Source organism: Sander lucioperca, chromosome 17 (genome assembly GCF_008315115.2).
Source record: "Sander lucioperca isolate FBNREF2018 chromosome 17, SLUC_FBN_1.2, whole genome shotgun sequence".
NCBI lineage: Eukaryota > Metazoa > Chordata > Actinopteri > Perciformes > Percidae > Sander > Sander lucioperca.
The window spans coordinates 1101424-1120658 of NC_050189.1; the positions used below are offsets into that span (position 1 = coordinate 1101424).

A 19235-nucleotide genomic window follows, 5' to 3' on the forward strand; every position below is an offset into this window, starting at 1 on the left:
ATTGAATATACCAGTCTGAAAACAACTAATCGTATATCCTCATTTTACTTAGAAATTAGGTATAATTCATGTAAATGAGGTCTGTTGACCATGAATGCAAAAAATAAGTGTAAAACTAATGAGTGGAATGAAGTTGGATAAAAGGGGTAACCCAGAATTGAGTGATTAATTACTTCATGCTTTATGAAATGGTCAATTTTGTTATGCCAATAACATTTATAAGACAACACAAGGGTTAAACCACTTGACCACTTAAATGAAAAGGCTTCTTTTTATTGCAACTCTGCAGAATATTCATGTGACATGGTTGACCAACTTAACTGCCATTAGTTTTGAGTGTGATGAAGAACTCTTGCAGATACAACTGGGCCACATTGCAAACCTCTCATCATATTAGTGAGGAAGCTGCCATGTTGCTTCTCTCATCCTGGTCTCCTCAGGCCCTGCAGACTGGACCACACTTGTGGTTTACTGCTAGAATATTACAGTAGGCGAGAGAGATAGAGAGAGAGATAGATAGATAGAAACATTAAACATTTGCATGATTCTGTGCCATCTGCTGCTGCTCCAACAATACAATGGCAGTACATATTTATATTGCTTACCAGGGTTCCAACCCAGTAGCTTCTTGCTGTGAGGCCACAGTGCTTACCATTGACCAGTCCTTATTGTAATTCAACCCCACAATACCTATCATGTATTATATTTTATTATCCAATATTGGCCAACTACTGTTTCAAGGCCTTAGTATGAGCAGTGAACATCTAATGAGCTGGGTGATCCAGGCACAGGCCCAGCAGTGAGGAGGTCTACCATGCTCACCATGAACTCTGGTCCAGTCTGCAGGGCCTGAGGAGACCAGACCAGAATGAGAGACTCTCCAGTACACATTAACTTGTTAATTTATGTTCTTCATCACATTGACATGTTCATTGGCAGCTAATGTGGTCAACCATGTCACATACAATATTCTGCAGAGCAATTTAAAAAAGCCCTTATATTTTTTGCCTTTTTTTACTGGCTGGTGTAAGATTAGAGTAAAAGTAGTCAATAACGCCACACATAATGCTAGGGGAATACAGATTTTATTTAAAATGTGATTTAAAACTTATTATAATCCTATTTCTATTTTAAAACAATATCCATTCTTACTCCCTTTGTGGCTCTTAATGGATGTTGCTCAATGAAATACTTTATATAACCCTAAATAATTAACTGTAGCTTAATCTGACAAGCTACAGGCAAAAGCTAAAGTACATTGTTCTTCTGGGGTTATTACAGCTCTCATACTTTTATTTTGACACGTTAATGTTACTTCCTGTCTAGAGCGCATTGGTTTTAGTCAACTTTTGACTTAACACGTAAGACCAAAATAACATTATAAACGAGACCTGTGTTCCATCAGATTTTCAATGATTATGCACATTATAAAAATGAGCCCGTATTCTCGCTCTTGGGTTAAAACAGAAACATGAATAACAAAAAAACAACAGTTGAAAAACGAGCAGTTTGCCAGTTAATTTTTAATTTGTATGGACATTGGGAAAACGGAGCTCATAGTTTTGTTTTTCCGTTTTTGGTTTGAAACAAAAAACGAAACATCGACCCGTTTTTTCCTTTTTTCGTTTTTGGTTTAAAACGAAAAACGGATTATACTTTAGTACCCTGACCTATAGTTTCGCTTTTTCGTTTTTTGTTTGAAACAATAAACGGATTATACTTTAGGGCCCTGACCTTTCTGTTGTTTCTATTTTGTTCTTTATTTTTATTTTGTTCTTTATATTTTTTTGCTGCTTTTAAATGTCTTATGTATCCCTGTAGGTGTCCTTGAGTGCAGAGAAAAGCGCCTTTAAATAAAATGTATTATTATTATTATTAAAAGAGTGAATTGAGTGATGATGATTTTTATCACAACAGCAGTAATCATTATAGGCCTACTTTATATGATCAAGTAAACCAGCTACGTGTACCACAGTATGCAGAGCGCAGTACTCAATGCTAAGGGTTGCTTAGTTTATGACAATTGTCGGGTTAGTACTGTTACTGTACTGTCAGGTGGTTATATTGGAGGTATTAGAGCTCTTTGGTTAAATAACTACTGATGGCATTTTGAATCTTTTTAACCAGACTATCTAGCGTGCCACAGAAGTCTCTGTCTTGTTTTGAAATCCTTTCTGTGCATGTGCAGTGTTTGTTTGATTGTGCCTAGCTCAGATGGCATGCCAGATATATTGTGCAGTGATGAAACAAGTTTTTACATACACCATTAGTCTACATTACAAACAAAGACCTGCGTCTCCTCTCCCAAGCTCTACAAAAAACACAGCTCCAGACTATTAGAATGTTATAAAGCAGAGATAAAGGATATTTTACTAAAAAGTTTAGTGTAAGAGCAATGCGACATTAAATGGACTTCAAATTCCGTCTCACCTAAATAACCTGGCGAGCACTGCCTTTGCCCTACAGGGAGCGGCCTGCTTAACAGCTAACGCTAATGTGCCTGAACATACTGGGCCCATGGACACCATGGAAGTTCAATTTTCACATATGGCTTTACACTACAGTTGTTTTTCATGGAAATATGTTTCCAATTTTGGGTTTGTACCATAGTGTACTACTCCTGGAAAGAGCTATACAAACTGTAGTCAGTTAAGAAAAAGTTTAGCTCTGAAAACCACTCTTAACAAAAAACAGCTCAGTTAAGCTAGTTTATAACAAAATAATTAAATATAGTGTTCACATGGAACTACTACCCCCTGCCCACTTGAATTTATTAAATAAATAGTTCAGCCCAACTGAAAAAAAATGTTATTATTGACTCACCTTCATGTTAGTAGAATATGGTGATGTGTAGTCTATAAAGTGCAACAAGTTCTGTAAAGCTAACAGACAGCCCAGTCAAAGGACAGACTGACCAAACAAATTACTATCCCATCTCCATGGTTTCCTAAAGCCTGCTGGGCTCTCGCTGCTTCCTGCGCACCTCTGAAACTCTTCCCTGGAACAGTTGTTAGACGCTGTGAATATGACTCATGCCCTGGTCAAGTACTTTTCATCCAATAACAAAATAAAAGATGACAAATAGTTAAACAAACATCTTTTTTGCCGACTGTCGTAAAACTAGTGTGCAGCTAGTAGTCTCTTTCTTTATTAATTTATGTTAGATGTATTGAATAGAAGTTGTTGTACTGTACATATGTCACATCTGGGCTGCTGTGTAAGATGACTCTTTCCCTGCTGTAATCACCACATTATAAGCTAATTTATTACATGATGTAAACATGATATCCATATGAGAACTTTGTAATATAATATAATATAGATGAGAGATGACAAAGAATAATAGGACTGCAACTAACATTCTTTTTCATTATCAATATCAACCAAACTGTTTACGATTTTTCACACTTGGTTCACTCAAGTTACCAAAAACTAAAATCTGTCATAACTTCATTGGGAGGTGAAAGTTTTAGTTTTAAAGACACCCTAATATGGAGTTTCCCTGTCCAATTGAACTTGGCGGACTAAATGCAAAGCAGATCCCTGAATGTCTGTACGAACAGCTGACTGCAGCATCAGGTGGATACAGTCAATCACAAATGAAAGGCGTTGTGTTTCACAAGCTGTCAGTCAAAGCTGTTATTCACGCCGAGCCACACCCCCTTTCATATCAATCAATAAGGTATTAAAAACAAACTTATGAGAAAAATGAGCACCTGAACAACATTTCCTTTGGGAAAAATGTATTTAAAGTGTGCTTTGTCAGAGGCGGTTTATGGCCTATACTGCACCCAGCTAGGCCTGTAACAATTATTACATAATTGTCTAATCGCAATTTTCTTTTCTGTTTCTGAGTTTAACCGCAATGAATTGCTAACATTAGTCCTAAGGTTAACTGTTGATTTTTTGTTTTATGATAATGAAGAGGCGTGGTTTACTTCATAGTCTGTGTACCTGTGTTATTATATTATCTGGGTCACTTAAACGTACAATATGTAACTTTCTGCCGCTAGGGGTCTCTCAACCAAAACAATGGATTGTAAACACAGACGTTTTTGATGACGTACGGAAGTTGCGTGGAATTATGGGAGTTTTTATTGCTAAACGCTATCGTTGATTAGAATGCATCTGTTCACGGACGAGTTTACCCATTAACGTTTATTCAGGTAATACTAATAAAATAGCTGCAGTTTCCCCAACATAATTAAGTTTTTCTTGATTCAATCTGTATTGGTAGCTGGCTGACCAGTTAGCTAGTGAGCCGGCAAGCTAACATTAGCGGCTAACGTTAGCAGGTTTTACCACACTATCACAGTATATTTCACATGCCAATGTCACCTTTTGTATTTTACCGGGCGGACGGGGTTTGTTGTAACGCTAGCTACTCAACGAGGCTGAGAGACGGGTGTGGGTGGGGATTGCAGGGGGAATCTCCGCGATGGCAATGATGTTCGATGCCTGTTTTGCAGCAGCAGAACATCTCCCAGCTGCCCGATCTCCCCCTTCACTTTTCTGTAATCTCAACTATTTGTTTTGGTGCTTAACCCACCTGTTGTCGGGTTAATTTAGCTAGCTAACTGTAAAGACAGCTAAATGCGAAGGGGAGAGAAATTCGGCAGGGAGGAGATTTTCGGTACAAACACCGTTAGCGTTTACAGAGACTTAACTAGCTAGCTAACATTATGGATGGCCGATGTTGTGACTAGGATGCCTGGGTCTGATATTCTCTGTTTCCCGATGCTTTATTAAACTGCCGTTAGCGTCGTAAGCGCCGGCTGGGGCTAACGGTAACTAGCTATTGCTACATGTTCCGGCTGTGTTGTCAGCTACAGTATCATCCCGAATGATGTCTCTTTGTGCCGGGGGAGTGAGGCAGGCAGAGCGGAGCGTGCTAGCTATCTAAATTAGCATTAGATTAATCGTCTATCTATACAGCTAACGTTAACGTTACTGGTGAAGTTATTCGTGAGTTAGCGGAGTGCTGCTTTTATCCATGGTCAAAACAATCATACTAAAAATAACTTTATGAGCGTGTTGAACGATGTTGTAACCCTATGATGTTATCCACCAAGCATTAATGTTAGCTACTTGTCAACCAGCACATACATTGTAGTAACATTAAGCTGGATTAATATTGATATGTATCAATAAATAAGGTTTCTGCTGTATTACTGTGTTGCAAAGTGGCATGTAATTAATCACAAAATGATGCATTTTGGCAGAAAAAGCAGTGTTACCAGTATTTTTTTCTGTGACATTGTATGATTTACAATTACTCTCGAACGTAGCATCTGGGTGCCCATGTTTTGACGGAAGTTACGAGTAACTAGATGGTGAAAGGTTATGACGCCACTGATGGGCGACTAAATGAAACGTGACGTGTCTGAAAATAAAATAACAGATTTCTCTGGGTTTGCCATTTGATGGAAACATTTGGGATAGAGTAACTACACAACTCAAAAAATATATAACATAGGTATGGTCGTTTTTAGACATTTTAATGCAGAAAAGTTACATATTGTACCTTTTAACAGTGTATTTGTTTGAAAAAGTATACATATATAGATATTTTTAAATTTGACTGAAAGAGTCAATTATATTGGTAATTGCAATAAATAAATTCGGACACAATTAATTGTACAGCAAAATTTTGAATTGTTCCAGCTTTAGATATACCCCCCAGCCACCAGGTTAATGTTGTGATGGGGATATTGTCATGTCATGTGGTCCATCTTTATACAGTCTATGGTGTCAGGTCAGCTGATCATAAAAACACTGCTCCACACACAGCACTACTAGTGGTTCATACCTCCACAGGGGGGCTTTCATTTGTCAGCTTTAAACATGTTCTTATCTGAGGTGTCTGCCTCCCTCTCAGTTTAGTTTGTGATGCGTAAAGGAAATGATTTAAAAAAAAAAAAAAAGTTAGGCAAAAACTTCACTTTCCCCCATTACTGAGTGTGACCTGTAAACTGATTGTTATTAATAGTTTGTTAGGAAATAGAAAGAGGCTTCCTGGACTTACAATATGAGAAACATCCTAGAGGAATCAATAAAGGTTCCCATTAGCGTTCCAGGCGTTCTAGCAATGCAGGGACGCTGCCCTGGCAGAATAGATAGCGGAGATAGTGAAGGGGAGAATGCGAGACATTTATACCTGCCCTGTCAGCGTGTACGCCAGACTAACTACGTCCATACAGGCTCCATTCATTTGGCAGAATACGCTCAAATGTATGCTTTTCAGCTTAATTTCCTAGTTTAAAACATTTGTTAGAAAGGTAATCAAAAAAGAATCAAATGTAAAAGTTGTGTGACTTTGATTAAGTGATTAAAACAGTTAGGTTATTACGTTTTTAACAGGGTAGCAATCTGTGACCTATGACATTACAAAAGTAACCTTCCCAACACTGATTGTTACTCTCGTCATGTTTGAAGGCTACTGTGGCTCTTTATTTGCTCAGGCTGAAGTGAATTAGTATTTTGAAAAAAAAAAAAAAAAAAAGCGAGGGTCAATATGCATCACCCAGTGTAACTGACTGGGTGCATGTAGTGGGACAGGACTGGTGGCGCTGCAGAACCTTCCTGACAATCCTCTGCTTTTTAAGTGTTCTTCAGTATCAAAGTCCCCCCCCCCCCAAGTAATCAAAACTGGTCAGTGCAACCCGCCAGAAACCTATTATAATTTCCTTTACATAAATAGACATTTGCAACATAACTTGATGCAGAAAATGCACAAATTCTTGCACAAAACAATCACCAGAATGCAATGAAGTGTTTGATATGCTCCCAAGTGGAGATCTCAATTTTGGATTCTTATTAAATGTAAAAAGAAGGAATTATAACCAGATCTCTCCGGCCCCCTACCTGATGTTAGACCTATGTTTTGTATCTTGTCACCCTTTTCACCACTCCACAGTTTGCAGGTCAGTGTGTCATATGTTAAAGAATCCAATCACCTGTGTTGCTGTTCTATATTGTTATCAGGCCTTCCCATGGCCCTGAAAGAGAGTGCGTTGTGCCTGTCTGCCCTGTGCAGAGTGCGGCGGCGAGTGTCCCACAGTAAAGCCTCCTGCTGTCATTTCTAAAGCCCTGTTGGCTCAACACTGTTCATGCATTGTCCTCTCTCCTATTGCTAATGCAGAGCTAGCAGTACAGGCCGGCCCATATTGTTTTGCTGTAAGGTACATACGCTGTAGAATCCACTGGAACACGTTGCTGTACAAAGTTTATTTGAGGTTTAACTGACCATTGACAGTTTTTAAATTGGAGAAGAGGCCAGCTACTTCATAATGATAGTATGATAGTGATGACTGAGTTATTATTAGTTTCAGTAACAAAGTAAACTTCTAGCAGCCACATCCTTGTCAAACTCCTACAGACTAACACTGACATACCAATAGTGACATGTGGCTGTTAATGATGATCAGCCATGTTGTCTACTAGCCTGGATAGATAAGCCCTTGACCGTGCCTGTGTGAGTGTGAGTGTGGCCTGTAGGTGTAGAGTAGCCAGAGCAGAGACCTACCTGTTTATGTTGCCATGAAGATGAACGCAGCGTATGGGAGCCACCCTGGCCCACGGCACTGCCGGCTGTCTGTTCACTGAGATAACTGCTGGGGGGGTTGGGGAGGGGGCTGGTGGCGGGGGGGCTACTGGCTACACAAGGCTCCTATTTCCTGTGTGTGTATTGTAATGTTAAACCTTATTATCACTTTACAGATCTTTTTTTTTTTTACATGAAATTTTTGATATTTTAATTTTCTTTTAGATATTTAAAGCTTTTTTCAGATATTTAAATTTTTTCAGATAACGGCCTGTGATGTCACTCTTTTTTATTTTTGTTCTCCAAACTCAAACCATTGAATATTTTTTTTTATGTCCAGAGAAAGCATTGTAGGCTATACAGTAGTGGTGTCTGTAGGACTGTTACTATTATTTTATTCAACACTCATTCAAGTCATTTTAATTGTTCTGTCTGTAAAATGCCAATAAATAGTGAATAATACTCGTAGCAATTTTCCAAAGCCCAAGGTGACACTTTTTTGAAATTAATTGATGAATTGTTATGTCAAGAATTAATAAAAAAGAAAATGTTTTAAGAGCGCAAGATGATGTCTGGCTTTGTCCAACCAACAGTCCAGAACTGGAAGAATTTACAGTGATATTAAACTAAGAACATTTAAATCCTCACAGTGGAAGCGCTGGACACAGGAATTGTTGGTAGTTTGTCCTGATTAATTACTTCAAATGACTCATTGATTTTCAAAGTAGTTGTAAATGCAGTACTCCTGTGAGCACATGGGTGACCAGTACACATTCTTCCAACAGTGTCAAGGTGTTCTACTGGCCCAGTCAGTGCTAAAGCCAAAGAATCATATTCACATGGTTTATGAGTAAGAAAATACATTCAACGTGTTTGTTCGGGCCTCAAGAATGTACACAATGCCACTCTAACCCACCTAAAACAGGTTAGTCAGTATGACTTTACTAGATCGGAAATGATTAGTCAATTGTTTAATTGTCATTTACCACAAAATGTAAGCCTTATTGGTAATATTAGCCTCCTGTGATAGTAAACAGAATTCCTGTGGCTGTGGGACTGTTGGTTGGACCAAACAAGCAAACTGAACTTGTGATGATGGCCATCTTTCACAGTTTCTTTGAACTTTTTTGACTATTTTCTGACATTTTATAGACCAAACAATGCAAAGTTAAGAAAACATCAGCACATGAATCCATATAAATAATTTGTAGTAATTTGTAGTTGCAGCTGTAGCTTACATTAAAATGCCCCCCCCCATTCCTGTCTTCAGCTGTCCTTTCTAATAAAGGCCAAACAAATAATCTTGAAAAAATTCTGCTCATACATCCCCACGTTTTTGGCACAGGCACCATAACTATTCTTTCTTTATATGCCAAACTTTGAGAAATATATTTTTGAATTAACGACAACATTAAGACAACATTCTTAAGTGTTGAATGTTGTCTAAAGACAAGTTTGTCCTAAATAAACTGGTTAAGTTTTCAGAACTAGTTGTCTTTTCCTGTCTTTTCTAAATTGGCTAAATGTGATTTGAATTTAAATTTGGACCTATCCGATTAAGAAGTAAACCAGATACAATCTGAATTTTGATACAGTAAATTGAGTGCCAACTTCCAATACTAAACTTAGCACAAAAAGTAAGGAAATTTGTAGGGCTGCCACCTCTTAGTCGATTAGTCGACTAATCGGTCGTTTTGGTCTTAGTCGACTAAGATTTCTTTAGTTGATGATGCATTTTTTATGCTTATTCATGCTTAATTACTCATTTCCAAGAAACTTATGAGCACATTTCTGGTAAACACAAGATTTAAAGTGGTGCTTTTGCAGGATTAATTGTGGAGAAACTCAGTTTTACAGATGGTTAATTAACTACATTTATATTGTGCTTTTCTAGTCTTAATCACCTCTCAAAGAGCACAGCTCTGTCGATTACATCAACTAATCGATTAATCGACAAAATCATATGTGTTAGTCGACTAAGAATTTCTTTAGTCGAGGACAGCCCTAGAAATTTGTGTTTGGTAGATTATTTCTCCGTGGTAACAATGCTTTTTGGCAATAAATCTTATACCGTTGGAAAGCCTGTTTAGTTCCCTTTCAAATGGTGCCCCATTTGTAAGGAACATGCATTTGTGGGATGAGCAGCAGCGCTGAGTATGTGGGTTGCGCCCATGAAAAATTTGCCAAATCTTCTCTGCCAATGCCAAACAGCTTATTCTGACATTGACTCGTTTGGAGGATTGGATGATTCTGCCTACGGCGTAGGGTCAAAGTGTGGAGAAGACATAACACCTTTTGGTGGCGGCATCTCCCTCACTGGAAAAACGAGGCTTGTCATTATTGGAGGCAATCTCAATGCAGAGAGATATAGAAATGAGATTCTGCAACCAGTGGCAATCCCATATCTCCACAGTCTGGGACCGAACTCTATCCTCCAAGATGACAACGCTCGCCCCCACAGGGTGGGGTTTATCAGAGACTACCTCCAGAATGTGGGAGTGGAGAGGATGGAATGGCCTGCCAGCAGTCCTGATCTCAACCCCATTGAACACTTTGAACAGGCTTTCCAACGGTATAAGATTTATTGCCAAAAAAAATTGTTACCACAGAGAAATAATCTACCAAACACAAATGTCTTTACTTTTTGTGCTATGTTTAGTTTTTGATAATCAGCAGCAGACATATTTCAGTCAGTACCACAAACAATGAAGGGATTTCTATAGCCAGCCCTATTGAGAAGCTGTATGAAATCTTCCCTTCTGAAGCTGATCTGCTTTGGGCTGTGCTGTGCAGGCCTGAGGCGGCTTGTGGTCAGCACCTGTATACCATACTGCAGGCCTAATGGCACAATCTGAGAGGGGACAGCTCTGCAACCTGCCATTTACTGAGTGGGGGGCTATACTGATGGCTTGTAAATAATTTAATGCAAAATAATGTCATGCCTTCAGGCTCATAATTTGGTAACACTTGACAGGGATCAGCTGTGAAAGGGTCGCTCAGTGAATACCTGTAAGCAGTGCTTCTACATTAAGCCTATAAAGCAACAGGTGGCTGCATCACTTCCACACCTCTGATATGTGATAGTCTTGAGTTCAATAGAAGGCTAGCCTTGGGATTCTAACACTGGCTACTGTCATTACGCTTTATTAACTTCTTCTCATGGAGTTTCCTTCTGCTCTCAGGCATGACCAGCAAATATGACGGAGAGTTTGAAGATAGGATTTGATTTCCCCAGCCCTGTCATACAGGCCCAGGTAAGCTACTGGTTCCTTGTCAGACTTATGTCTGTGGTTCACATCAAGTTCCTTCCTCATTCTGTGGCTGGAGTTTATAATTACCATGGGATGTAACCTACAGGTCTGTTTAACAAAGTAACATTAATGAGACAGTAACCCCTATTTTCCACCAGGCGTTCGGGGGCGCAGTGACCCCCGCGAGCAACCGCGGCCATTCAAGTCAATGTTTGATATTCCACCAGCCGCGCCACGGCGTGTCCCAGAAGCGGGCGTGAAGCTGCTGTCCGCTCCGCTAAAGATACACGCCAGGTCTATTTTCACACGAGCCGCGTGGCGTTTAGACAGCCGGGCAGGAAGTGAAACAGCGAGAGCATCCAGTCAATATACCATAACACCCGTCCGCCCCCGTCCGCCCCCCCCCACACACACACACACACACACACACACACACACACACACACACACACACACACACAATATCGTATACGTCTCCTCTACATCACCACGGACGACGAGAGATTCATCTTGGAGGTGGAAAAACATAACAGACATCACAGATCCTTTTTATAAAGACAACACCAGTAAAGAGAAGCATGAAGTTTAATTATAGGAGTGCTGGAGTGGAAGGTAGATACTAGCTAATAAACACCTGATTGTTCTGTAAAGTACTTGTAGTGTCAATATAATCTGCTAGTCGAGCAGCAAGACGCTCCGCTTCTGAGATGCTCCCAGTGTGGTATGGCGCGTTGTTGTTGAATTCAGTTGAATTGTTGAATTCATTAAATCAAAAGCAAACGTATCTTAACCAGGGTTTTTCCTGCATAGAGGAATTTTTCAACTGTGTTTAAGAGCAATTTACCAAACAACGGTTGAACAAGCAGAACATAAACTTGAATAGGGACGCTGATCTCAGTTTTATCTCCAGAGTCAGGCTGTACCGGATTCTCCGGATTAACCAGTTTTGTTGATTGGGGTTTAATTTACTCAATACATTTTTGTTTATCAAAATGTCAAAAATAACAGGCAAATGCATATATATTTCTGTCAAATAAGGTAACCCAGACTGTAAAGCTGTTTAAGTGACAGAAACAGGGTTAACCTATCATAAGAAGCTCTGTGGAAGCCCAAACGCATCTTTCCTACATAGAGACATGTTTATAGGAACTTCTGCGAAGAAATAGGGGTGGCCGATATATATCGTCTACGATAATATCGTCATTGTGTTAACGATGTGCAAATTGACCTCGAGTATCTAAATTACTTAGGAAAAAAAACACAGCTAAAAAGGGGCTGGGTTGGTAACGTTTTTCACTCAAGATTTAATAATAGGGCCAGGGGGCACCGCCATCGTGATGCGCAAAAACGTTATGTTCAAACCAGGAGAAATGGTGTCGGACCCCGACGGCCGCTTTGTTGTAGTTGCTGGCAAATTGCAAAACACACATCATCATTTTGGCCAGCGTCTACGGCCCCAACTGGGATGACTGCTCATTTGTATCAAAATGTTTCACATTGCTCCCAAACATCGAAAATCATCATATCATTGTGAGTGGGGATTTTAATCTGGTCCAGGATCCTATACTGGACAGATCGTGGAACAAACCGTACTCTTTAACCAAATCAGCCAAAATTCATTGATTTGGTCTCACTGATCCATGGAGGCACACGTCTCCCACGGCCAAAGCATTCTCTTTTTTTTCTCTTTTTTTCGCGCTCACTCTAACCCCTTCAAGCAGTGGAGGTTTAATTCCTCTTTACTAGCGGAGGATCACTATAAGCGATTCATACACTCCCAAGTCACTCTATTCTATGGGAGGCTTCGAAAGCCTATATCAGAGGACAGCTTATCTCCTTTGTCTCTAATTTAAAAAGAGTCGAAATGTCCCGAATGGCGGACTTGCTACGAAAAATAAAAGACATTAATGACAAACACGTGGCCGACCCAGACCCTGCCTTTACAGAGAACGTCTTAGGGCCCTGACACACTAACCCGACGGCTGACCTTCGGCAGAAAAGGCAGTCGGACTGACTGCCTCCCCGAGTTGGCCAAAAAAAGTGCCTCGGAACACACCGAAGCGATGCCGACTGCCGACGGCAGCTGATTGGACGAATGCGTCACGTGGGTCTGGTTTTCCGGAAATTCAAAGCCAGACTGTCATGGCGGCTTGTTCAGAATACGATCTCATATTTTATTAAAATAGTTCACCGAAACGTGTTTCTGAAAACATTTTAAGCGAAAAATAGGCCATGCAGTTGCTGAATCTGTCTTCATTTCAGATCGACAAAGGTCAGTTTAAAAGATTTTGAGAGGCTTAGTCACGCTCATCCCACTCGTCATTAGCACTCCACCAATCAGATTGGTCATTGAGTCCGACTGCCCGCCCTCCGACGCAACAAGTCACGTCGGCCAAAATGAAGGCTGACAGCTCCTCGGACGGATGATGGCACGGAACACACCGAACAGACTTGAGTCACTGACCTCGCCGACTGTCCGACGGCCGATTATCGGGTTGGTGTGTCACTGCCTTTAGACTCCAGACAGACTTTGATCTCTTATCTACGAATAAATCCATGCTTCGTCTGCTCAAATCTATACAGCGCTTTTTTGAGTCAGTAAAAATATGTATATGAACGATATCTGCTGTGTTACTCTGTCCTGTTTTCTCACTTTCATTCCAAACCGTGACCAACGCAAGTCTCCCTTCTCTGCAGAACGCATTAAAAATAAAAAATAAAAAACGTGCCATGAATTGAAAAATAATCAGTTTTTACAATCTTTAAATATGTGATAAAGGCTTGTCCGCTTGTCTGGGACAAGTGGATTTTTTTGTAGGGCAAGTGGAAGAGAAATTGACTTGCCCCACTGGGCAAGTTAAAACTCAAACAAAATAAAATGCCATGTTACTTCACATCATTTGGTTGGGTACTGAACAAATAATGTCGGTACTACCGAGGACGGATTCACTTTAAATCAAACGGTGCCAAATTTCTGTACCCGAGAGCGCAAAAGCACGAGCATATCTGACGTCTCTGCATCTTGACAGAGAGCGGAGCTCCGACTGCCGACACACACACACACACACACACACACACACGCAAAGCTGTGGTGCCGACTGAGCGAAACAATGTCGACTTTGTTAAAGTCACAGTGAGTCACGGCAATGCCGGTAAAGCGGTTGCACTTTTCAAAACTCCACGCGGACAGCGTATATAACGGCGAGGTGAAAGCCGTCACGGTATGTGTTAACGTTAGACTTCCTCTGTTACAGGCAGGCACCACTGTGTTCACTATGCCCTATTGCCTGACAGGCTGAGGTTTTCGGTCGGTGACGACAATTCCTATACAAGGATGACATATTTGCATCCTTCACAGAGCTCTCCTCCCGCCATGACTTGCCTAAGTCACACCTCTTTCGTTTTTTCCAGATTAGGGACTTTCTCAAGAAGACATTTCCCCACTTTCCAAACCGCCCTCCCCCCCGAAACCCTGACTGTCTCCCTCTTGGTGATAAACCCCGACTGGAAGAAATGCGTTTCAACATTGTACGATCTATTATGCCCGACTTCCGCGAACCCTCGTACGTTGACAAAAGAGGTATGGGAGGGCAAACTGAACACTGACTATTACAGACCAACAATGGGACCTTGCTCTGGCTATGGTTCACTCATCCTCCATATGTGCTCGTCATGGCCTAATCCAATGCAAGGTCCTTCATAAAGTCCACTACACAAACGCAAAATTGTCTAAAATATACTCCGCTGTCTGGGATGCCTGTAGCAGTTGTAACCTGTCTCCTGCCAACCATACTCATATGTTCTGGTCTTGCCCCAAACTTTTTGGATGAGCATTTTTGACACCATGAGTAGAGCCTACGGGCACATTATCCCTCCTAACCCTTTATCAGCCATTTTTGGCATTTCCCCTGACGCTGACCTCCCTGTTGCACTGAGGCGGGCCCTGGCATTTACATCTCTGCTAGCTCGGAGACTGATCCTGCTCAACTGGAAGCTTTCCCACCCCCCTACACACGACCATTGGATTAAAGAGGTGCTCGACAATTTGAAGGTGGAGAAGCTTAGATCTTCTTTGAAAGGCTCCATCTCGACATTTCTAGAGACGTGGAACCCTTTCCTAGAACTCGTTGATTCCCTCAGCTTATCCCCTAATTTGGAGGACTGAGCTCCCTCTGGACTTTTTGGTTTGTTTTCTCTCCTCTCTAACCTTTTTATTTTATCTATCGTTTTACTTTTGTCTTTTGGATGGTGTGTGTTTGTCAGTGTGCATGGGTGTGTGTTGTTGGTCCCCATTTTTGACCTGTGCTGGGTTGGTGGGTGGGGATTTGAAGGGAAGTGACATACTGGTTCCGCTGTGCTGTGTTTACCTTGTTCGTTATGTTGTGTCACTTCCTAATGTTAACATGTTAAAATCAAAATAAATAAAGATAAGGTTACCCAGGCTCATTGCCTTTTACTGTACGCAGACTGATCATGCTTACTCTCGTGCATAGTCAACCCCTAAAGGCCCATTCTGATTCAGGAAAAACCCGGTTAACCATGTCATGTGATGTGCTACTTCAGTACACTTTAAGAACAAATGTTACTGGGGTCACTACAGAAAGATGCAGATGAACTTTTAATATCCAATAATTCACATAATAGACACCACCGCTGACTATCCCTGTTACAATTGTGGCCACATTCAGCACATTGACCATACCCGGCCATATACTAGGTTCCCACCTAGTCTTGTTCAACTTTGGACAGAGCCTGGCTAGCTGTTTCCCTTGGAAGCATCCAGTCTTTATGCTAAGCTAAGCAAAGTCCAGACTCCAGCTCTGTTCTTAACATACACATACAATATTTATATCAATTATCTCATCTTACTCTCAGAAAAGAAAGCAAATGAATGTATTTCCCAAACTGAACTATCACTGTGATGAAAACCAACTCATAGGTGTAACTGTAGTGCCTATGTTCTTATCACTTGACGTTTCCACCAAAAATATATTTTTGTGTCAAATGTTCATGTGATTTGAAGTTCACTGTATTTAACTGCATTACAAAATGGTGGTCAGCAGAGATTCAAAGTGACAGAAAACCTATCAATAGGATATTCCTATCCAACGTCAGGAGAAGTAGCTCTCTGGCCATTTATATATTGAAGAAGTAACTCCCTGAGCATCCTACTACCAAACTACCAAAGACATTCAGACCAATGAAGGAGCCAGAGGCAGGTTTGTCATTAGCCAATGAGTGAGCTAGGATAGCAGTTTCGACCAACAGAAAGTGAGTATTTGATACTAAAAAGACAGATATTAAGAAAACCAATAGAAAGACCTCGCTAGAAACAGTACCTTCAATCAAAAATTACAACAAGGCCTGCTTTTTGATTTCCAGACGGTGAGACATCTTGTTGCTGCTGTGCTAAAGGAGAAAGGGCCAAATGGGCAAATCACCCAGTCCTCCACCCAGGTGAGCTTTGGTGGCCTAAAGGCCCCATTAAATGGCTTCTTTACTGCTAAAAGGGAAGTATTTCCAGTTTTAACATGTTTTTTGGGCATGACCTTACACACTAAGGGTTCAATCGACAGTGTAAAGCAGATGGATGTCAGTCATTGGAAAAAAAAAAAGGTGACTATTTGATTGGAGTGATGGGATGTGTCAGAAATGTTTGATTGTTTAATTGGTTTGAGTTTATGCCTACTACTGTAGCATTTCCACAAACTTCTTAACGTTTTTTTAAGAATTCAAAGTTCCTATGTCATTGTGGATTTGACAAGAGAATGTTTCGCAGCACCAAGTTGTTTAAAATGCAATATTTCCTAATCTGAATATAGACTGAAAGTATGAAGGACAGGAAATTCTGTACCTTCTTTATCGACAACTGAATAATTCCACACAGGTTAGGGCCACGTTCTGCTTTCGGCCAGTAAAGTCCTATGTAATGGTATCTTTAAGCTAAATGTGGATCCAAAGCTTGAGTTGTGTGTGTTGTTGCTGTGTGTTAGGGTCTAGCGTTGGAGGCTCTGTGGCAGCAGTGCTGCAGTGACTGCACGCTGGTGCGTTCAGCCGTCTGCGATGCCATTGTGCTGCTGGTGGAGCAGGGCCACGCAGACCTGCACTACGTCCTCAACAGTGTCCTCAACCTCCTGCCCTCTGCTAGGTACGCTAAACATACTCACACCTACCAAGCAAGGTCAACATTCCCAGCATCACTTTTCAGGGGCTCGAAAGTGTTTGTATCTACAAAAGGGGGGCTCTGCAGAATACGTTTGAGAACCACTGTCTTAGGCAATAGGTGACGACTATTTGCTTGATGAATCGTTTGGCCTAAAAATGTCAGAAAATACTAAATAATGTCCATTTTTTTAAAACATTACTTTATTAGCCTAATTGGATGGGGAGAAAGCCATAATCATGCGCAGCGTCTCCTCCACTCGCACGCATCACACCGGGCCTGCTGTGCTGTATGGTGTAGCTTAAGTGCAACATGGAGCTTGAAGATGTAAAGAAAAAAAAGAAAAACAGGAGAATTAGCCTACCTTTGAGCAAGTTTGGAGGAAAGTTGGAGGTATGGAACCATTTTAAACAAGTCGTGGGCAGTGACAACATATGTATTGGCTTTGTCGAGTGCATTAAGTACAGCACGCTGCTTGCTTATGAAAAACAGGGACGATGAACAGACACATGAGGCAGGCTTTCCATGGCAGAAAAGATGATAGTCATCCTTCAGTGTCCTTTTTTGTTACTTCTCCAAGCATAGATTTCTGCAGTTCAAACAACTCGGAATTGTAGTTGAGAACGTCAGATATAACGGCCCACGTATTAAAAAAAAATGTGGGGTTTAAATCGGGCTTGGGCTCATAATTACAGTTAATGTGTCTGACACAACGTGCACGGGCTCGGGTAGGGTCGGGCTTGAATTTTTGGGCCCGATCTAAGCTTTAATGTCCATCCTAGTTCCTCAGTCCAAGGTGTCCAACGGCTATGCAAAATGATTGTGATCAGGCAATTATGTTATAATAGCCACGGCCTACTGAACACACAAATCAATCAATATTGATTGTTTTTCATTGTGTTTTGAATCTGTCTTGATATTCTCTGTCATCTGTTTTTTACTTGAACTGTGAACAGAAATGTCCAGGGGCTGATCAAGGTGATTGGTCGGCTGCTCCAGATGCAGGCAGACCAGAGGGACAGAGAAACAGCCTTCACCTGTCCTTACTCCATCAGGTCAGTCTTCACTCCTCAACGCCTGGCCCTGCTTGCACAAACACCTAACCCCAGTTAAGATGCTCAGCGGTGGAGGTTTCCATGACCAGAGTAGTAAGCCATGGTGACCATGGGATGTGTGTCTTAGTGAAGAGGTGACAAAGTGTCATAAAGATGCCGACGCGTTCATCTAAAGCTTTGTCAAACTGGTCAGCTGTGGTTGCTTTGAGTGGAAGCGAACACACTGAAGGGGTCAGCTTTCTCTTGTTGTTTCATGTCGTAGCGGCCACAGGCGCTCTGACTGCAGCTCTCGCTTGTGTTGCGTTACGATTTTCAGGGGACACACTCCAGAACACGACGCGTGACATTGATCTTGCGTACCTTGAAGTGTCTGCATTCGTGTACTCCCGTGAACCATGTTTCTGCCCTAAGGCTGCGTTCACATACACTCAGACGGTTCTCAGGAGGTCCAGCGAAAACGCAGGTCTTCCCATTCATTTTGAATGGGTGCGTTTAGGAAACCTAACAACCACATGTTTCTGGGGGCTGCAGAAGGGGACCCAAAAAAAAGCCTGCAGGGGCCTGTGGCAAAAGTTGAGACCGACTCAACTTTTGGAGAAACTCCCCCCGTGTCCCGCTGCGGTGGCCAGTCATGTTGTTGGAGTGTTTTGAGGCGGTGTGAGAAGTCCCGTACAGGAAACAGGAAACATCACTGCCTCTATCTACCACAAGAAGGCTTTAAAACACCAAACACAAGCTCTGAACTGCCCGGGAGTTTGTGGAACAGCTGACTGTTTCCTCAGTCACTCCGTCTCTTTTCTTTCTCTCTTTCTCCGGGATATGAAGCTGCCCTCAAGTGTGCTCGGAAACATCCAGATCTATAAACCATCTAACAGAAAACAATAACTGTGAAATATAAAGTCTCCTTGTGCTACATTGGGGGGTTAAAGAACACAACAGGACGTCACACAAATCGGCCGGTTCAGTGACACTCCCCCCACCGCACAACCCTGCAGTGAAGCGCCGGATCAGTTTTTCTGGTCTGAATGGTCCCTTAAAGGTGCTTTCATGTCTGTAGTAAGGACTTGTGGTGAAATTAAATTCCAGGGACTGACAGCAAATCATGCAGCACATTACTGCTTCTTATGTTCATATTTAATTTATGTCCTCTGGTCACACCAAGAAATGACTGATTATGAGTGTAATTAGTCGAGACCGCAACTGGACTTCATATATCATAAATA

General features: G+C 41.3%; 1 protein-coding gene across 1 annotated transcript in view; it reads left to right on the forward strand.

The window, feature by feature from the left end:
• The window catches only part of focad (focadhesin), a 91465-nt gene that overhangs the window by 6731 nt on the left and 65499 nt on the right, over positions 1–19235 (forward strand). Inside the window, exons 2-5 of the mRNA XM_031299779.2 lie at positions 10726–10797; positions 16177–16251; positions 16788–16942; positions 17914–18012. Coding sequence (XP_031155639.1) covers positions 10741–10797; positions 16177–16251; positions 16788–16942; positions 17914–18012 — 386 coding nt within the window. The 5' untranslated portion in view covers positions 10726–10740. The remainder of the gene's footprint in view (positions 1–10725; positions 10798–16176; positions 16252–16787; positions 16943–17913; positions 18013–19235) is intronic.